This window comes from Conger conger, chromosome 4 (assembly GCF_963514075.1).
Source record: "Conger conger chromosome 4, fConCon1.1, whole genome shotgun sequence".
Lineage (NCBI taxonomy): Eukaryota > Metazoa > Chordata > Actinopteri > Anguilliformes > Congridae > Conger > Conger conger.
The window spans coordinates 8,069,916-8,089,827 of NC_083763.1; the positions used below are offsets into that span (position 1 = coordinate 8,069,916).

The 19,912-nt window shown below is 47.5% G+C and overlaps 1 protein-coding gene across 3 annotated transcripts; it reads right to left on the minus strand.

Moving 5' to 3' along the window:
* Positions 1-1,940: 1,940 nt before the first annotated feature.
* On the minus strand, positions 1,941-19,842 carry safb (scaffold attachment factor B). Of its 3 annotated transcripts, none has more exons than XM_061239122.1 (21): positions 19,543-19,842; positions 18,544-18,631; positions 18,305-18,369; positions 17,457-17,702; positions 16,748-16,819; positions 16,615-16,651; positions 15,295-15,751; positions 14,852-14,898; positions 13,836-13,945; positions 10,795-10,944; positions 9,604-9,701; positions 9,462-9,517; positions 9,055-9,131; positions 8,774-8,919; positions 6,804-7,109; positions 5,504-5,641; positions 4,564-4,606; positions 4,371-4,456; positions 3,687-3,739; positions 3,081-3,135; positions 1,941-2,570 (listed from the first exon to the last, which is right to left on the minus strand). In XM_061239122.1, the coding sequence occupies exons 1-21, from the start codon at positions 19,708-19,710 to the stop codon at positions 2,453-2,455; spliced, it is 2,616 nt and encodes an 871-aa protein (XP_061095106.1). In that variant the 5' UTR covers positions 19,711-19,842; the 3' UTR covers positions 1,941-2,452. The 3 variants fall into 3 exon arrangements, with proteins under 3 accessions (XP_061095106.1, XP_061095105.1, XP_061095107.1); XM_061239121.1 differs by having other exon boundaries at positions 17,457-17,732; XM_061239123.1 differs by lacking the exon at positions 5,504-5,641 and having other exon boundaries at positions 17,457-17,732.
* Positions 19,843-19,912: the final 70 nt, after the last annotated feature.

A 19,912-nucleotide genomic window follows, 5' to 3' on the forward strand; every position in this document is an offset into this window, starting at 1 on the left:
GATATAACGTACATCCACTTCATAAAAACCACGCGGCACAGTCCTACCACTTACTCATACGCTTCACTTCTAATATTTACACATTCCACATTTTGCGACCTTAGATATTATAGATTATATCTGCCTTCTGACTAGTTTTGAGAGATTGAGTTTCAGAGCTTTCAACCCCTAACATAGGAAAACTGACATGCTGAGCAGTTCTTCATAGATCAAAATGACAGATACCCTAAAAGCACTCTGAATGTACCAAAAAACGAAACGGCAAATTGCCCTATAAACAACATATTTATGAAACAATTTTTTTAATCAACAATGTCAGCTAGAAGTTTATAATTTTAAAGTCTGGATTTGCTCAGATCTTAGTCATAAAAATCGAGTGCTTGAAAAGTGTGGGTTCTCTCCATAGATGAGTGTGAGTCACGAAACTAATTTTATACTGTACTATAGTTCACATTGCAAATCGGAACCGATCATACCTCTCCCACTCGCACCAAATTTGGCAGAGATGTGATGCACGACACCAATCAACCAAAATACAACCTCTTGCGCAAAATGAACCCTTTCCCCCAAATAGTCCTTTAATGTCAGATGTTTTAGGTAATTTTCCCATTGAGGTCATCCTACTCGAGAGATCCCACATTTGAAATAGAGAACTCAATTGAAAATGCCTCTGAAATAGAATGCTCAACTCCGCGTCCTGCGGGCCGCAGTGTCTGCAGGTATTCGCTCCGATCGTGCGCTACACCACCTGATTTCAGTAATTGTTTTACCTGCTTAGTTCAGATAAGCTAATTCGTGAAATCAGGTGGTGAAGCGGATGGTTGAAGCAAATACCTGCAGACACTGCTGCCCGCAGGACGCAGAGTTCAGTAGTCCTGGTTTAAAATAAATTTACAAATAGGAGTCACTGGTACACGGTTTGACACTCAAGATACGATTCAGCAGTTAACATGAAAAGATTGAACAAACAGGTAGAGGGGAAAAAATGTAGGAAACTTTGTCCGTACTAATCAAATATCCTTATTGGTCAAATTCACCCCATATTGAGACATTAATTTCCTGCAGAGGGTGGAAAACGACGACGCTCCTACCGCCAGTGCACACATCGGCCAGTCATTTCAGAGGACGCCGAAATCGCCCACATTATGGCCCTTTAGATCTGGACCCAATTGAGCACTTCGGACAGCTGGAACAACGCCCGCGTGCCGTCAGCTCTAAGCACGAAGAGATAGAGCTTCTCATGGAAGTGTGGCATCATCTGTCTCCTTCTGAATTCCAGATGGCGGTAGTCTTTGCCGCGGTGCACGAGAAAGCACGAAATTGACAATTTAAAAGGGCGTCGGGCCATCCCATGCACACAACACAGCCTCCTGGCTTCGCAGTAGCCCGAAACCCTGCGCCCTACATCCCAGCTTCATTACATTCAGAACTGAAGAGTGACTACCAAAGAATACGTGGTTGTGTGACGCTGGAATTCATCTGGATAAAGGCAATAGCAGTGTTTATTTGTAACCGCTTCGTTCTGAAAATCGGAGCAGCACCAGTAAGCGTTGGACTCACACGCATCATAAAAATGCAGTTGTGCCAAAATATTCGCAGGTGTGAATGGTTCAGGTGAAATTTTCAAACCTCACAGGCAAAGTCCACCTTCAAAGATTTAAGTAGAGCATAGCTAAATTAAGCTGTGCTGTACTTAAATGCATAATAAAATGTAATTGATACCAGAACAGTGACAGACTTCAGGAAGACTACGCGTGTTATGCAACAAATTCAATTTTGCAGCTCTCGATTTTAGCATGTTGGTGACATCTTGTGGTGCAATTATGAAAGTACACCTGGGTACATGTAGACGCAAAGATTCCACTGAAGAATGCGTACAAAAAAAAAAGTAGTGTTTAAGAGTGTATGTATATAAAAAAATATATACAGAAACAACACCATTACAATTCAAGGTAGTTTATTGAAACACATCCAATATTGCATGTTCATTATCGAGCTAAATAAATGTCCATAACAAAGTTCACCCCAAGCCACAGTGTCCAGTCCAACTAAGCACTGTGAAACGTTCCTGAGCATTTCTCAAGATTCGACTTCAACCTTCATCACTTAAAAGACATGAAAATAGAAAAAAAAAAAAAAATAAAGAAAAAAAAAAAATGCGCAAGTGTATTTTCACATCGACTTGTTTTTTTCCATTTAAACGTGGGGGGGGGGGGGGGGGGGGGGAGAGAAAAGAAAGTGAACGGAACACGGGTGACATTTAAAACCCAGGTATGCTGAACCAGGCTGGTGGGCGGTGGCTTGTTTCTCGGTGTGGGAATCCGGAGAGGACTACAAAAGTAACGTCTGAATCAATAGAGCTCGGGGAAGCAGTATGTACGCTGGCGAAGGGAACACTACTACACTCAAACAAGGGGGGGGGCGGGCACGGGAGACGGCGGACATTTTACGGTCAGTAACGCCGGCCGAAGGCCCCACCCTGCATACCCCCGCCCTGCATCATCTGGTTCTGCCGATTCAGCGCCCCCGACAGGCCCTGTGACGTGCCCCCCTGCATGTAGCCCCCGCGCCTGAGGGAGAGGAGAGGAGAGGGTTATACAGCGCACAGGCAACCAGGGAGTTCACACATCTCACACACAACCCTCAAACTACAGCCCAACTAAAGCACAGGGAGTTTACACAGCTCACACACACACAACCCTCAAACTACAGCCTAACTGAACCACAGGGAGTTTACACAGCTCACACACACAACCCTCAAACTACAGCCCAACTAAAGGACAGGGAGTTTACACAGCTCTTACAGATCACACACAGCTCACACTCACACACTACAGCCGAACTGATGTACAGTTTGTACAATTCAGTTCAATTATATATACATGTATGAGTATTCTTTCACCAACATAACTAATCAATAATATCCATAGTTCAGAATTAGTAACTAACATTGTAGTTGATGGAAGGGGGCTGGACTGGTGAGGATTTTTCTACCAATTCTTCATTTTTTAAACTATGTTTTAATGTATATATAACATTGAATTATTTAATCAATGTATGTCTTCAGAGTCTATCCTTACCCTGCCATCCCTCCTCTCTGTATGTGACCCTGCCCTGGGAGGCCTCGGTCTCCACCTGAAACGGAAGAATATCAGCTTACAGTTTACAGACACACTCAGTACAGACCATACTGTCAGCTTACAGACACCCTCAGTACAGAGCATACTGTCATCTTACAGACACCCTCAGTACAGAGCATACTGTCATCTTACAGACACACTCAGTACAGAGCATACTGTCAGCTTACAGACACACTCAGTACAGAGCATACTGTCAGCTTACAGACACACTCAGTACAGAGCATACTGTCAGCTTATAGACACACTCAGTACAGACCATGTGCTGTCAGTTTACAGACACTCAGTACAGACCATGTGCTGTCAGCTTACAGACACACTCAGTACAGACCCAGCAAGCGTGGGTGGTAGTGCCACACCACGAACATCAAATCATGCTTTTGCTGAGGGACCCTGCAGTGAATTCGTCATGTTCACCATGACAGCTCTGCAGTTCATTTCTGCGTGGAATGACTGCGCAATGACTACACTGGTGGGAGAACCTTTCCGCAATCTTAAACCCACAGACAAAACTACGCCAGACACAATCACACCGCAGACAAACCGCACCTTGCCAGGGTCTGTCACCGTCCATTTTGCGTGCGTCCCAATCCCGGCCTTCCCTGCAAAACAACGAGGAGAGGAGCGGTGAGATGGCCGTCGCTTCACAAAAGCAGTTTCTCAAAGTGCCCAGGTAAAGTGGTTTGTGCTTTCTTTACTTATCCATGCAACAGTCCTTTTCTTTTATCAGATGAAGTTACCACCATGGTTACGGCGGTCTACCGGACCTCATTTAGGACTTTGTTTGGCTGGAGTGTTCAGTTTCAATTAAGGGACCATTTCCGTTTACTACAACCATCTGAATGTTCGGTGGGGACTAAAGTTGGTTGTATTCATGAGAACGAAGCCAACAAAGTAAATGGTAACTGTTTGGCATTCATATAGCACAGGAACTGTACAGGAGTACTAAGTACAAAGTACAGGAACTGATCCACTGATCATACAGCCAAGCTGAGTGAGGACAGCAGGTTTTATTTTATTTTTAATATCCAGAGTCGGATACTGCGGTCATCTGGACAGCAGGAGCTAATTCAGACCAGCTACTCTGATATATATAAGTCAATAGTCCGCAAGAACAATAAACCAAAACCAGAATATACGGTGCTTATTAGCTGCTATGGAATTACCAATTGATTTTGTTTAAAACGTTAACATAAATGGGTTTAAAATGAAATAAACGGAGAGGAAAGTCACCTCGACGGATTGAGGGCTCGTTTCTCGTAACCACCCCAGTTGTCCCGGGAGTCTCGCCCGTGCCTGTCCCCACGGTCTGAGAAATGCTGAGGAGGGAGATGAAGATGAGATTTAAAAAATAAACGCTGTATATAAACACCATTGGTTATTATACAGTAGGTTTTTACATTTATAGAGCTTTTTTTTTTTTTACCTGGCCGTCTCTGTCTCCCGCCATCCCCCGTGGCCCATCCCTCCTGTAAAGAGACAAACAACAGTTCAGTAACGTCACTCAGCTCCCATTAAAACACAGTAACAGACTTGCTATGCATTCTTCAAGAGATGCTGAGACATGACTGACGAAAAACAGGCAGGATTCTGGCTCAACAGAGCACTCCACCACACCAAGACGCAAGCAACCAGCACAGGCTGCCAAGGATTAAATGTACCCAGCCAGGTGAGGAACTTCAGTTCCCAGAATGCAATTAACCAAGCGAGTTCAGTTCTCATTTCTTGTTTCAGGCCTTCCACAAGTCAGACAGAAGGCCAATGTGGGCTGATCAGGCCTCCAGGACAACGTCATTTTCCAATGACCAGAAAACAATGCAAACGACTGTAGGCTGTGTGCTTTCACAGGGTGGATAAACGGCCATCAGGGCCGAGTAGGGTCCATTATCCGTAGTGAGGATTCTTCTCTCTCATGGGGCTTTTAAAGACACCATGAAACGGAAGTAGGAGCTGCACTAGCTTCCGCAATATGACTGACAATATGAGAGAACCAGATCTTTCGCTGGGAGCAGGGGAGTCAACTGACTGACGTCAAATGAGAAGAATGCGTGACAGTGCGTGACAAGAATACTGATGAGAGGAACGAACAAAAGATTGACAGACATTTGATCGACATGCATGCCCACTGGTAGACGATGACGTAAAATCTAAAATGAAATCAAGTGGATGGGAGGGAAAAATATATAAGAAAAAAAAAAAAAATTTTTAAAACGTCGACGAGAGAAAACAAGTATTTTGATGCGTTCGTATGGCTATAAAGAATGGAGTAAATAGAGGGATAGTTCCTATTGATTCAAGCATTACTTTATACATTAATATACGTATTCCCCCTCGATGCAGAGCGCCCTAGCCTGTACGGTACGTGCCTGTCGGGGAGAATGTCGTCCTGATAGCGCCCGCGATCCCTGTGGTCAAAGTCTTGGTAGCGTTCCTGGCGACCGAAGTCTGAGCGGCCGTAGCGGTCGTCCATGGCCATCCGCTTGTCTGCGTGCCAGTCGTCCTTCCTAGAGGACATATAGAAACGCAAACCGTTAAAACGCTCGAGTGCCACCCGCTGAAGTAAACTAGTCGTGTGGGCTGTCGTGCATTTCGACCGGGAGCGTTAAGAGCAAGGCTCTACGATAAGTCACCTTACCCACAGACGGACACTGTTCCACGGATGGATAACGCCGCCCCCCCCCCCACCACTCTGGCGTACGTTAAAAACGTTCTGTGGGGAACTTCAACGAGAAGCCGGCCAAAGACGATTTCCGGTGTCTATACCAATTCAATTATCGATCCAAGCATAGACGGGCATTTGACGACGAGTTTTTATAAACACACACCGTCCAATTGAGTAAGTTTGTTATATCGGGGCTGAATCGTGTCTGGATCACGTCTGGCCATTCGCATATCCTTAAGGGTTAAGGGCCTTGCTCAAGGGCCGACAGCAGTGCGGATCTTATTGTGGCTATGCTGGGGCATGAACTGGGTCCCAGTCATGTACCTCAGCCACTAGGCTACAGGCAGCACCAGTGCCAATGCCCCAAGATCTTCGTTCTCCCCAAGGTAGTTCATAGCAATGTGAAGATCCAGGAAGGAGGCGAGTCCGTCTATGGGCAAGTTTTTGCATGGCTATGCTAATCGGATGCTAATCGATGAAGGTTGACTAGCTTCTTTTCGTTTTTTTCAAGGCAATCTTTCTTCATCTTTTCCTTAATCATATCAGATGCGGAAACTCTATGGGGAGTTGATAAGCCAGCCAATCAGCCGCAAGGTCACAGCTTCTATGTGATCATGTGCTTTCAATCACAGGGAAGTTGCGTTCCTCGCTGCCGATTGGTCGTCTTACCAGCATTCAATACATATCCCCGAAAGCACTTGCACATGCCGGTTGCTTACTACCACATCAGGTATGATTAAAAAAAAAACACGAATGGCGGCAGTATTTTTTTTATTTTTTTATTTAATTCAACATTTGTGCAGCCCTAATTAACCCCTTCAGTCCCAAGCCCAATGTGAAGTGGCCCCCACCCAAAAATAGCTAAAGTTGAGAATTTAGTAGGTAAGTTTCAATAGGGGCTCATGACACTCTCGGGATAGGACGGTGGGGCTAAGCTCCACTGGCACGGTTGGGACTGAGAGGGAGAGCCGGGGGGGGGTGGGGGGACAGGCGCGCACGCTCACCGTCCGTCCACGTCGTAGGGCCTCTTGAGCGGCCGGCGGTCCTGCTCGAAGCGCAGCTGGTCCTGCTGGCGGCGCAGCTCCTCGCGCTCCCGGTGGATGCGCTCCTGCTCCCGGCGGCGCTCGTACTCCACGCGCATGCGCTCCCGCTCCAGGAACTCGCGCTCCATGCGGTCGGCGTCCAGGCGCTGCTTCTCCACCTCCAGCCAGCTGCGCTTCCGCAGCAGCCGCTCCCGCTCCTCCTTCTCCCGGAAGAGCCGGATCCGCTCCCGCTCCGCCCGGCTGTCCCGGTTATCCCGGTCCCGCTCGCTGCAGCGCCGGGGAGAGAGCCGCCGTCAGACCCCCAACACCAGACCACCCAACGCCACAACGCCCAACGTCAGCCCGCCCAACGTCTCAGACCGCCCAACGTCTCAGACCGCCCAACGTCTCAGACCGCCCAACGTCTCAGACCGTCCAACGTCTCAGACCGTCCAACGTCTCAGACCGCCCAACGTCTCAGACCGCCTAACGTCTCAGACCGCCCAAGGTCTCAGACCGCCCAAGGTCTCAGACCGCCCAATGTCTCAGACCGCCCAATGTCTCAGACCGCCCAAGGTCTCAGACCGCCCAAGGTCTCAGACCGCCTAACGTCTCAGACCGCCCAAGGTCTCAGACCGCCCAAGGTCTCAGACCGCCCAACGCCAGACCGCCCAAGGTCTCAGACCGCCCAAGGTCTCAGACCGCCCAACGCCAGACCGCCCAAGGTCTCAGACCGCCCAAGGTCTCAGACCGCCCAAGGTCTCAGACCGCCCAAGGTCTCAGACCGCCCAAGGTCTCAGACCGCCCAATGTCTCAGACCGCCCAATGTCTCAGACCGCCCAATGTCTCAGACCGCCCAACGTCTCAGACCGCCCAACTTCTCAGACCGCCCAAGGTCTCAGACCGCCCAACGTCTCAGACCGCCCAACTTCTCAGACCGCCCAAGGTCTCAGACCGCCCAACGTCTCAGACCGCCCAACTTCTCAGACCGCCCAAGGTCTCAGACCGCCCAAGGTCTCAGACCGCCCAACGTCAGACCGCCCAACGTCTCAGACCGCCCAACTTCTCAGACCGCCCAAGGTCTCAGACCGCCCAAGGTCTCAGACCGCCCAACGTCAGACCGCCCAACGTCTCAGACCGCCCAACGTCAGACCGCCCAACGTCTCAGACCGCCCAAGGTCTCAGACCGCCCAAGGTCTCAGACCGCCCAAGGTCTCAGACCGCCCAATGTCTCAGACCGCCCAATGTCTCAGACCGCCCAACATCTCATAACGCTATCTAAGCTCAGGCTTTTATCCTAAGCCACTTACAGTTGGATTAGACAAATCAGGGGACAAGCCTCCCCCTGGAGCAATGTGGGGTTAAGGGCCTTGGCTCAAGGGCCCCAACAGCTGTGCTGATCTAATCACGGCTACACCGGGGCTGAACCACCAACCTTCTGGGTTCCAGGCATGTGCCTTAACCACGAGGGCACAGGTGGCCCCCTGAATATATATACACATAATTACTGTCCTGGGACACATAAAATACCCCTTCAATATGGTAATTAGGGGCTTTGGGGTATCCCAGAAACACCAACTTCAGTAATGCTAATAGATTGACTGAAGAACCATTTAGGCTGGATAATGCTGTTGAAGGTGGTTGGTAAGTTGCTAATATGGAGTTATGTGAGGAACAGCAGTGAAGGTCCCCTTTCTCAAACGGTTTCTCAAGCTGGCTTCTCAGAGTTGGTTCAACTTAGGAAGGAGGGAGAATCAGTTTGCAAGCCAGTCTTCAGCACTGATTTTGACCATCACTAACACCAATTACTTATATATACATGAGTCCACAATCCACTGCAAGCGGAATCTCACCACTCCACCACTGGGAATCCCATTCTTGCACCACTACATGGTGTAAACGCATTGCTGTGTCTGGCATCAGGGGGAAGAGGAGGATCATGGGAATCTCACCCGGAGTGGCGCCGGCGCTCCACCTCCCGGATCTCACGCTCACGCTGCCTCTGTCTCTCCCGCTCCCGCTGCTCCTTGATCTGGTCGAAGGACAGGATGTCCTTCTTCTCCTTGCTGGGAGACTTGCGGTCCCGGCTCTTGGAGCTCTGGATTAGGAAGAGAACCCCACAGCAGTCGTTTAAAATTTTATTTTTATTTTTATTTTTTTTAATCGACGAATTAAAGTTATCCACAACTCCGCCAAATAACAGAGCGTGTCGTCGGGGAGATTGAGAACCTACCCGTTCTTTGCTTTTGGTTTTCACGCTGATGACAGGCTCGCCCTTGGATTTGTCCATCACAACGGTCCTTTCGGCCCCTTGTCACGAACGGGAAAAATATATCATGAATGCGTGACCCATGACTGTGCGTGCGTGAGTGAGAGTGTGTGAATATCATAACCTTTAGAGGTACTGTTTAATTCCTTTAATAACCCTTTGAAGTGTAAGATGTTTGGAAAATTCCAAGTGAGTGTTCTGCTTTCAGTTTCCGTTAGCGATCGTGACATCAGCCGTGGAATGAGCAGCCAAGAAGATCCTAATCACGCACACCTTAAAGGGTTTAATAAGGCGTTCTGTTCTCATTTTATTAGTCTGGAGGCATCTGAATGAAGGAACAGGCCGCCCAGGGCACCAGTTATCTCACTCACCTTTGCCATCTTTCCCTGCTTCCCCGCCTTCAGCCTTTTCATCCTTGGCGTCGGACCTGTAAGAGTTGACGGGGAGAAGTGTCAGATTCACCTGCTGAAGATGACACCAGCAGAGAGACAGCGTTTCAAGCATGCGACTCACTTTTCAGACTTGGACTCAGAAGAGTGCCTTCGGTCATTCCCGGACTTCTTAGGATCGCTTTTGTCTGCTGGCTTCTTTCCCGCTGGTTCATTTTTAGCCTAGAACCAAAAAGAAGACCTTTGACTAAAAAGACCATGACATTTCATTTCAAGTGTAATGAAGCGTTAGATTTCAAATTTTACTTTGCACTATCCCATATACACTGAACAAAATTGAATAGCATTTTGGTTAGATGGTAATAAAATTGATGATCAATGCAACCAAAACAATGTATTGGGTCTAGTACCACAATTTACCCTTTTTCACCCTAGCAAAACCTCCACAGAATTTCCACAACACACAGTAAAATACAACAAGCTGAAACTACTTCTCATGCAACTAAAGTTTTAGCCTTTTCCCCTCACCTTCAGTATGAACAGTTTAGCAATGTAACATGGTAAGAGAACGAGGACCAGGAAAACCCTACATATGAAAAGCTCCTCCAGAAGGCCCACTTCTCTTCTAGTATGAGCAAAAGTAGTTAAAGACGGAAACTTAGGTAAGGCAGGGGTGCACAACTCTGGTCCTGCAGGGCCAGTCAGCGAGCTGGTTTTTGATCCAACTTAATTAAATTTAATTCTGTAAATGATGTTGGTTCACTCCTGTACTTGAGCACAGTACAATCTTTAGGATACACTAGCAGTCTGCAGCTGTAGCCGGTGCATATACAAACGTCTGATCAAGATATTATTTCTCCGATTACCGTAAATCCTCAAATTGTGTCCGGGATTCCATTTGAAGCCGACACTATGACTTACCAAACGGTGTTCCTGATTAGCCTACACCAATTGATTTCTGAACGGTTACAGGAAGTGTTGAACAGTGTTGGCCCACTTTTATTTCTAAGAATAAAATTCTACAACAGAAGCCTAATGAGAAATAAAGGCCTGCCTCGAATACAAGCCTGCCCCAAATAAAGGCCTGTGCTTCGTGCAGCCTAAGTAAACAAAAGACCCCGGCCACAATTTGAGGATTTACGGTAAATAATTAAGAGCAGACGTTCCTCGCTGTGCACCCCTGACGTAAGGCTCCAGAACCAACACCCCCCCACCCCCCCACCCCCCCTGACGTAAGGCTCCAGAACCAACACCCCCCCCTGACGTAAGGCTCCAGAACCAACACCCCCGCCCCCGGTACAGCGGCGGCGCTCACCCGCTCCACGGAGATCATGCGGCCGTGCAGCTCGGTGCGGTGCAGGTGGCTGATGCACTTGGTGGCCTCGTCAGTGGAGCTCATCGTCACAAAGCCATAGCAACGGGCGCCGGGGCTCCGCGCGTTCGTCACCACCTTAGCGCCCACCACCTACACGAACGCGCATGCGAAGAAGAACGGCCCATTTTACAGCTCGCAACTAATCACCCATTTTGCAACTAATACAATTGCAAATTCCCATTTCCCCAAGCCTATTTTTATGCCTACAAACATCGGCCGTTAAGTACATTTAGGCCAGTAACATAAACATTAGGGATTCGCCTGGTCAAATAAAGGAGAAATATAAATTTAAAAAAACATGAAATTTAACTTTGGACTTTGACAATGGCATTAATTGTAAGTTCCTATATGGAATACATTCTAAGTCCACCCACATAAGCCAAAAGTGAGGGTCTCATAAGCACTGCCCCACCATTACATCATTTGGCAGACTTATCCAGAGCGACTTACAGTTGATTTAGACTAAGCTGGAGCAATGCAGGATTAAGGGCGGTTAAGTGCGGTAAAGTGCAGATCTTATTGTGGCTACACTGGGGATCGAACCACCGACCTTGCGGGTCCCAGGCATGTACCTTAACCACTATGCCAGAGGCTTCCCCAGTCATGTACCTTAACCACTACGCTACAGGCCGCCCCAGTCATGTACCTTAACCACTACGCTACAGGCTGCCCCAGTCATGTACCTTAACCACTACGCTACAGGCTGCCCCAGTCATGTACCTAAAACCACTACGCTACAGGCTGCCCCAGTCATGTACCTTAACCACTACGCTACAGGCCGCCCCAGTCATGTACCTTAGCCACTACGCTACAGGCTGCCCCAGTCATGTACCTGAACCACTACGCTACAGGCTGCCCCAGTCATGTACCTTAACCACTACGCTACAGGCCGCCCCAGTCATGTACCTTAACCACTACGCTACAGGCCACCCCAGTCATGTACCTGAACCACTACGCTACAGGCTGCCCCAGTCATGTACCTTAACCACTACGCTACAGGCTGCCCCAGTCATGTACCTAAAACCACTACGCTACAGGCTGCCCCAGTCATGTACCTTAACCACTACGCTACAGGCCGCCCCAGTCATGTACCTTAGCCACTACGCTACAGGCTGCCCCAGTCATGTACCTGAACCACTACGCTACAGGCTGCCCCAGTCATGTACCTTAACCACTACGCTACAGGCCGCCCCAGTCATGTACCTTAACCACTACGCTACAGGCCACCCCAGTCATGTACCTGAACCACTACGCTACAGGCTGCCCCAGTCATGTACCTTAACCACTACGCTACAGGCAGCCCCAGTCATGTACCTTAACCACTACGCTACAGGCTGCCCCAGTCATGTACCTTAACCACTACGCTACAGGCTGCCCCAGTCAGGTACCTTAACCACTATGCTACAGGCTGCCCCAGTCATGTACCTTAACCACTACACTACAGGCTGCCCCAGTCATGTACCTTAACCACTACGCTACAGGCTGCCCCAGTCATGTACCGTAACCACTACGCTACAGGCTGCCTCAGTCATGTACCTGAACCACTACGCTACAGGCTGCCTCAGTCATGTACCTGAACCACTACGCTACAGGCTGCCTCAGTCATGTACCTTAACCACTACGCTACAGGCTGCCCCAGTCATGTACCTTAACCACTACGCTACAGGCTGCCCCAGTCATGTACCTTAACCACTACGCTACAGGCTGCCCCAGTCATGTACCTTAACCACTACGCTACAGGCTGCCCCAGTCATGTACCTTAACCACTACGCTACAGGCTGCCCCAGTCATGTACCTTAACCAGTACGCTACAGGGCTGCCCCAGTCATGTACCTTAACCAGTACGCTACAGGGCTGCCCCAGTCATGTACCTTAACCACTAAGCTACAGGCTGCCCCAGTCATGTACATTAACCACTACGCTACAGGCTGCCCCAGTCATGTACCTTAACCACTACGCTACAGGCTGCCCCAGTCATGTACCTTAACCACTACGCTACAGGCCGCCCCAGTCATTTACCTTAACCACTACGCTACAGGCCGCCCCAGTCATGTACCTTAACCACTACGCTACAGGCTGCCCCAGTCATGTACCTTAACCACTACGCTACATGCCGCCCCAGTCATGTACCTTAACCACTACGCTACATGCCGCCCCAGTCATGTACCTTAACCACTACGCTACATGCCGCCCCAGTCATGTACCTTAACCACTACGCTACATGCCGCCCCAGTCATGTACCTTAACCACTACGCTACAGGCCGCCCCAGTCATGTACCTTAACCACTACGCTACAGGCTGCCCCAGTCATGTACCTTAACCACTACGCTACAGGCCGCCCCAGTCATGTACCTTAACCACTACGCTACAGGCCGCCCCAGTCATGTACCTTAGCCACTACGCTACAGGCCGCCCCAGTCATGTACCTTAACCACTACGCTACAGGCCGCCCCAGTCATGTACCTTAACCACTACGCTACAGGCTGCCCCAGTCATGTACCTTAACCACTACGCTACAGGCTGCCCCAGTCATGTACCTTAACCACTACGCTACAGGCTGCCCCAGTCATGTACCTTAACCACTACGCTACAGGCTGCCCCAGTCATGTACCTTAACCACTATGCTACAGGCTGCCCCAGTCATGTACCTTAACCACTACGCTACAGGCTGCCCCAGTCATGTACCTTAACCACTACGCTACAGGCTGCCCCAGTCATGTACCTTAACCACTACGCTACAGGCTGCCCCAGTCATGTACCTTAACCACTATGCTACAGGCTGCCCCAGTCATGTACCTTAACCACTACGCTACAGGCCGCCCCAGTCATGTACCTTAACCACTACGCTACAGGCCGCCCCAGTCATGTACCTTAACCACTACGCTACAGGCTGCCCCAGACATGTACCTTAGCCACTACGCTACAGGCCGTCCCGCGTCAGTGTTCCTCACACCACGAGCGATCACCGCCAGCACACTCACCTTCCCATACTTGCTGAACAGATTCTTCAGATCAGTCGCTCTGGTGGTGGAAGACAGTCCACTAACCCACAGATTCTTTCCACTGCTCGCTGCAGCACCACCAGCCGGGGCTTTTCAACACACAGCAAGATGGCGGTGAGTCTCACAGTTCGGACACACAGCAAACAGATACAGAGCTGGTTCTTGATCACCTCTCTCTCACATGTTCAAGAGCGGTAATTAATAGTACAAGAGTACTTCAAACAAGATCTGCAAGTTCATCCCGCAACCTTCTGGGAAACTGGTCGGGCCACACACCTACTGACTTTCAAACAATGCAAGTTATTTAAGGCGCACACACTCGTTAACATAACTGCCACACTATCCTGCTTTACTCGTCAGACTGACAATAAAGCAGGTGAATGGTAAGTTAGCAGAGCCGGCTGCAGGGAAAAACACTATGCAGTCCTTTAGGACCACAGAATGTAAGTTTGAGTTCAATCTTACACCTTTACAGTGTTTTATTTTAGCTCCCAGCAGATGGCTTTAAGTACAAAGAACAATCCAGTTTTAAATGTCCATTCTCCAGCGCCTCTCATTAGCTTTAGCAAAAACTGCCGGTTTTAGTGACTGTGTCTTTAAGGCTCATTGACACCAATGAACCTCCGTTCTGATTGGCTGGCTAGCCCCAACAAACTGAAAGAAATCTGCCTTGGCGCTTGGATTTGTTCTGGCTACAATGTGGGCCGCGCTGAAGTGCAAACGACTGATTTAAATGCATTTTCTTCATAAGAATTATGTGCAATTATTTATTTATCAGTATTGTGTGCATTTATTTGGGGACCCCGCACATCAATACTTACAATAAAAACTTTTTTATAGCACCTTCAAAATATCCATATAGCAATCAATATAGTTATTTTCCACAATATGGAATCTTTTAAGACATTTTAATTGTAAGGTAGTATCCTTATGCATCTGCAACGATCTGCAATCAATATCTTTGGTAGATAGAATAAAATGTGGTAGAAACAAACCTTTTTCATCTTTTGACTCAGGCTTAACACCCTTTTCCTCATCAGAACTAAGGACAGAGAAAACACACTGTCAGCATATGGGAGGCGGCTTTAAGGGCCGAGCAGCTGAAGATACCTACCGCGTGAACAACACTCAGAATATAGACTACGAATGCACCCTGCTTATTCCACGTTCCAATAATTACACAAACTGAAAACTGATGGGCAAAATATTTAAATGTGTTTAGCTTCCTTCGCTACTCGCATTTAGAAATCTAACTGTTTTACATTATATAATGGTAGGAAGAGGGGGTGGTTGTGAGAAAGTGACCAAAAAAAAAGGAAAGAAAAGAAACTTGCATTAAAATGCGCAGACCATTTTTACCTTCAAAGTGCAGCAAACTCGTTAACAAAAGAGCCAATGTAAAGATAGCCATTGTTCTAGTAGACAGAAAACAACAAACCTCTTTTTCTGATCACCGCCCTCAACAGAAGAGGACTCTTTCGCTGCCGGCGGTTCCGCAGCGTTCTCTTCGGTCTTCGCGGTTTCTGCCTCGGCCTCGGCCTTCGAGTCCATTTCGGACTCACCAGCGCATTCGCTTTCGTTTGAACCCCGTTCGCTCACGCTAGCGACCCGAGCGCCCGCGCTTTCTGTGTCCGTAACGTCTTCTTGAACATTGCGTTTTTCCTTGTCTTTAGACTCGCTTTCGTTTAGTTTATCTTCAGTCTGTTCAATGTCGCTAGCCGACACTTCGCTCTCCAAATTGAGGGCATCGTCCGCTTTATCGGCCTGGAATAAGCTTTCGTCCTCGGCGACATTCACAGAGGCCTCGATGGCAGTTGGCTCTTCTTCGGATGGCAGATCCAGTAGCTCGTCGTTAAGTGGCTCAGATATACAAGACCCGGCTACTTTCTCATTTTCTACGGATTTAACAGGAATAGAATGGCACAGAGTTTAATTCTGAAACACAGCAATCATTTAACGAGGAACTGTCAAGGCTGGAACAGGACGTGACCTTTTTTCCCATTCCCCTTTAAACATGTATATCAACTATAAACACTCAAGAGACTGGAAAAACCAAAGAAACAGACCAAGCAACTGAAATTTTCCTCAGAACAAAAGCTGACATTTCCTACTTTGGGTTTCTCATTTCACCTGGTCCAAGCCAGAAAAGAGAGTTCAGTTCTGAAGAAAGGCTCCAGGGCAAGTCCATCTTCCAAGCAAATTCAGAGTTCAGAGTCCATGATGCAAGGTGTAGGTGGGGTTTTGTCTTTTTAACAGGAAATTCTGAATTCCTTTGGTGATGCACACAGGTAGTCAGTCCATTGGTGTACATTACATTACAGGCCCAAATTCATGCCTTTGATGGCCTTTTCCTTAAAAGGTCTCGCATGCTGAGGAGTCCGATTCTTCTCTTCTCAGCTTCACAAGTCTTCTTTTGCCCCAAACCTAAAAACACTGCACAGCATCTGCAACACCTAAGTGAGGGGCGTCAGTTAAAGATACTGCCCCGTTTTACATTACTGGCCCCGTGTGCGACGTCACAAGTACCGGGCCTGAGTCTACAAACAACATACAAAACATTACCCAGTCCATTTAGTCAATTTCAGCTGAAGGAGCAGCTGCATTATGGCCAGTGGACCTAGCGCACGGAGTCAGTAATTACCTTTGGATTTCCAGTCTCTTCTTGAGAACTACCACTGAGAGCAAGATCAGCGAAATGAAGCAACTGCATAGCAAGGCAAAGTGCGAAAGGTGTTTCGTAAGCAAACTTAAACATTACCTTCTTCTTTTAGGGCTTCTGCCTCCTGGTCCAACTCCTAGGAAAAAAATTAAAAAATATATATATTTTGTTGAAGATGGTCTTTAGGGGATTATTCAAAAAAACAAGGTACATAAAATGCCTGATGACATACCTCTTTAGACGACAGGCAGGTTCCGTCCTCTTCTTTTGAGTCCAGGTCATCAACATCGGCCTCCAGCATTTCCTGGCAATTTAAGCGTGTAATTATATTAAGATGACTATTGTACAACAAAGTTATGCTGTATATAAGTAGTGTATTCCTAAACGCTCAGAAAGCTTAGTAAAAAGAAACTTGGAGGAGATATGATTGAGGCTTTTGAAGTGATTAAAGTGAACTACAGGCAAGTCTTCAGGGGTCGGCAACCCTGGTCCTGGAGAGCCGCAGGGCGTGCTGGCTTTCGTTGTTACTCTGCACTTAATTGATCAATTAATGCAATCGATTACACAGTTAACTCGCCTCAAACGGGTTTCTTGGGTCTGAATCGGTTTCTGGTATTAAAGCAAAAATAAAAACCAGCACACCCTGCGGCTCTCCAGGACCAGGGTTGCCGACCCCTGGGTTAGCAGAACATGTCACTGTGTGGAACAGGTAGCCAGGACATGTCAGGCAGGCAGAAACACAGGGGGTTCACAAGACCAGGCTGGATAAGGTGCAAGATGTCATTTAGTTAAGGAAAACTAAGCAGTAGGTGCACTTCAGTGGTAGGAAAAGGCGAGCATTGCTGGGCTGAATGGCCCATCCGCGTCATGTCATGTCATGTTCTGATGTTCTTATGTCATGATACGATATATGTCATGATATGTCATGTTAAACCACTCACATCGTCCGGCTTCTGCTCGGCCTGCACATCCAGGGAGTCGGACTCATTGGCGTTTTCGTGGTCAGTGGTGGGTTCCTCTGGAGCGGCGTCCGGGTTGCCGTCGTTGGACAGCGAATCCAGGATTTCATCGGCGTCGTAGTCCTCGCAGTCGGCCGGAATGCCGTTGTCGATGTCGGCTTCGTCCAGGACGCTCATGTCCATGATGTCCATTTCCTGCAGGCTGTCTAGGTTCATCTCGGAGTCATCCTGGAGGAAAAGGTCACGTCTCTCATTGGTCTTCAGGAAATAAAAATGAGCAACAAACCATCCCACTTATAAATCTGCTGAGAATATTGTCGTTGTGCAACAATATTGAAAATGAAATACGGAATCCAAACCTATCCAATAAATCACTGAGAGAAACACACACACTGCGAGATATTGTTCTGAATGTCTCTTCTGCTCCTACATTTTTTTGGAATTGCTAAAATAACAGCTGTTTCCATGACAACTACAAGTTTGTTTTTTGTTTTTTTATCAGGCACGATAGCAAAAGGAAAGGAGTGTTCAGCTTGCTCCAAGATATATTTTCCTATAGGAGTATTATCAGTGCTTCATTGTCCTTTGAAGGCTAACAAAAATACAAAATACATTATAAAGTGCTTTTTATAGAGATTTTATCTGATTTGCACCAATTATAACTGAGTGAGCATAAATAAATGACATGACTCACCTACTGATTTGGTCTGTAGTTTGTGCCAACTATAATTACTACCTAAATCAACACAGGACTCGTTGTATATTTGGTCTCACTTCTTTTTGGAGAGGACGCACCCAGTCATGTATCAATTTGGGTCTATTAAACTCACCTGTCCGTCAACAGAATCCTCTTCAATTGTGCAGTCATCAGCTCCATCGGTCTCCTGTCTTTTCCCTGACACATAATGAAAACCGCTTTGAAAGAGCCAGACAGAACAACGAACCACAATTCAAGTTTGGCACAACTAAGTTACGTTAACTAAACGCCCAGTGTTGACGTGTAACCATCAGAAATGTTTAACAGAAGCTTTGCAATGGGCATTGTATGACCTACCGTTTCCCCCCTTACCTTTGGTAGATCGTTTTGGGGTCTTCTTCGGACCTGCATCCCCTACGACCGCCACCTCATCTGGATTTCCGCCTTCTTCTTCAATTGCCTGCCAAAAAGCCAAGAATAATCAATTACTGATTCCTGTACACTGATATCCAAGAATGCCTCCAGAAATGTTGTGACACAGGATTGTGTTTTGCGTACGAAATAAGCTATCGCCGTATGTAGCCAACATTACATGCAATGGCTGGACCAAACGTCACTTCTAATGTACAGGTATTTCAATGACTTCACATTGAGTTGATCGATACACAGTTGATAGTTCGTTCGTTATTGAACACGGCTAACGTTGAATGAAAACAACGCATACTAAGAGTGGGGGATTGGATGTTCCTAAAATGTGCCAGCCTAGTATTACCTAGCAACAAACTGGGGCTTCCCGATTTGACTTTCTGCTTCAAGGAAAGGCCGTCGTTAAAAACTGCTAGTTTGGCTAATATAGAGAATTCTATCAAATGGTGAAAAATGTAAGTAGACACATTAATTAACTTTGCAATTTACATCTAGCCTATACACCGACAATAGCTAGCTGAGTTAGCTAGCTAACGTTCGCTACTTCGCTAATGGCAATGCAAACCGATATCACTGTTAGGTTATGTTGTGAGTTAGCACCGGGTAGCTAAACAGGGCTGATTCATGAGAACCAGAAAATGTTACACTTGCGAGTTAGCTTTAAGCAGTAAACTTATTTAAAGTTTGTGTTTGCAAGCTTTCAAGATAACGTTACAGCAAACGAATGACGTTACCCCACCCCCACCTCCATGTGGCCCAGGGCGCCAGCTTTGCAATATTATGCAATGAAATCACTACATGAAATGACGAACTAGTTATTATAGCTATAATATTATAGCAACCACAATTTCGACAGAAAAGTTACAGCCACATATCAATAAAATAACCGCTTCATTAAAGCACCATCGCTGCGCAGGCTAAAGCCCGGGATCATGCTAGCCTTACCTTTTTCAGCCGCTCCGAGAGCATACTCTTGTTGCCACTGGTGTCTAGGTTTCGTCTTTTTAATTCAGCTTTCAAGTCGATAACTCTCAATTCTGATATCTTACGAACTCCGGTCACCTCCTGCCCCTCAGCCGGTACCGGTTCACCTGCCGATGAGCTCTCAGCCATGGCTACAAAAATAACTGATTGTGGACTTGTGTAAACAGTGCCGTTTCACTCTAACGAAAAATAAAGGCCCAGGACAAAATGGCGTTCTTCAGCAACCGACTGAGAGAGACAGGCAAGACACAACGCGCGTGCACGATATGGATTCCGAAACTAGATACTGAGTTTGCGCACACGTGCACCCGCAGGAAAGACCACTGATCTG

Excerpts from the sequence above, each read along its gene's own strand:
- safb (XM_061239121.1), bottom strand. The coding sequence starts at position 19,710 with ATGGCTGAGAGCTCATCGGCAGGTGAACCGGTACCGGCTGAGGGGCAG. Across the intron at positions 13,946-14,851 it reads TGAGTCAAAAGATGAAAAAG|CCCCGGCTGGTGGTGCTGCA; the intron begins GTTTGTTTCTAC and ends TGTGTTGAAAAG. Across the intron at positions 9,132-9,461 it reads AGCAGGGAAAGATGGCAAAG|GGGCCGAAAGGACCGTTGTG; the intron begins GTGAGTGAGATA and ends GTTCGTGACAAG.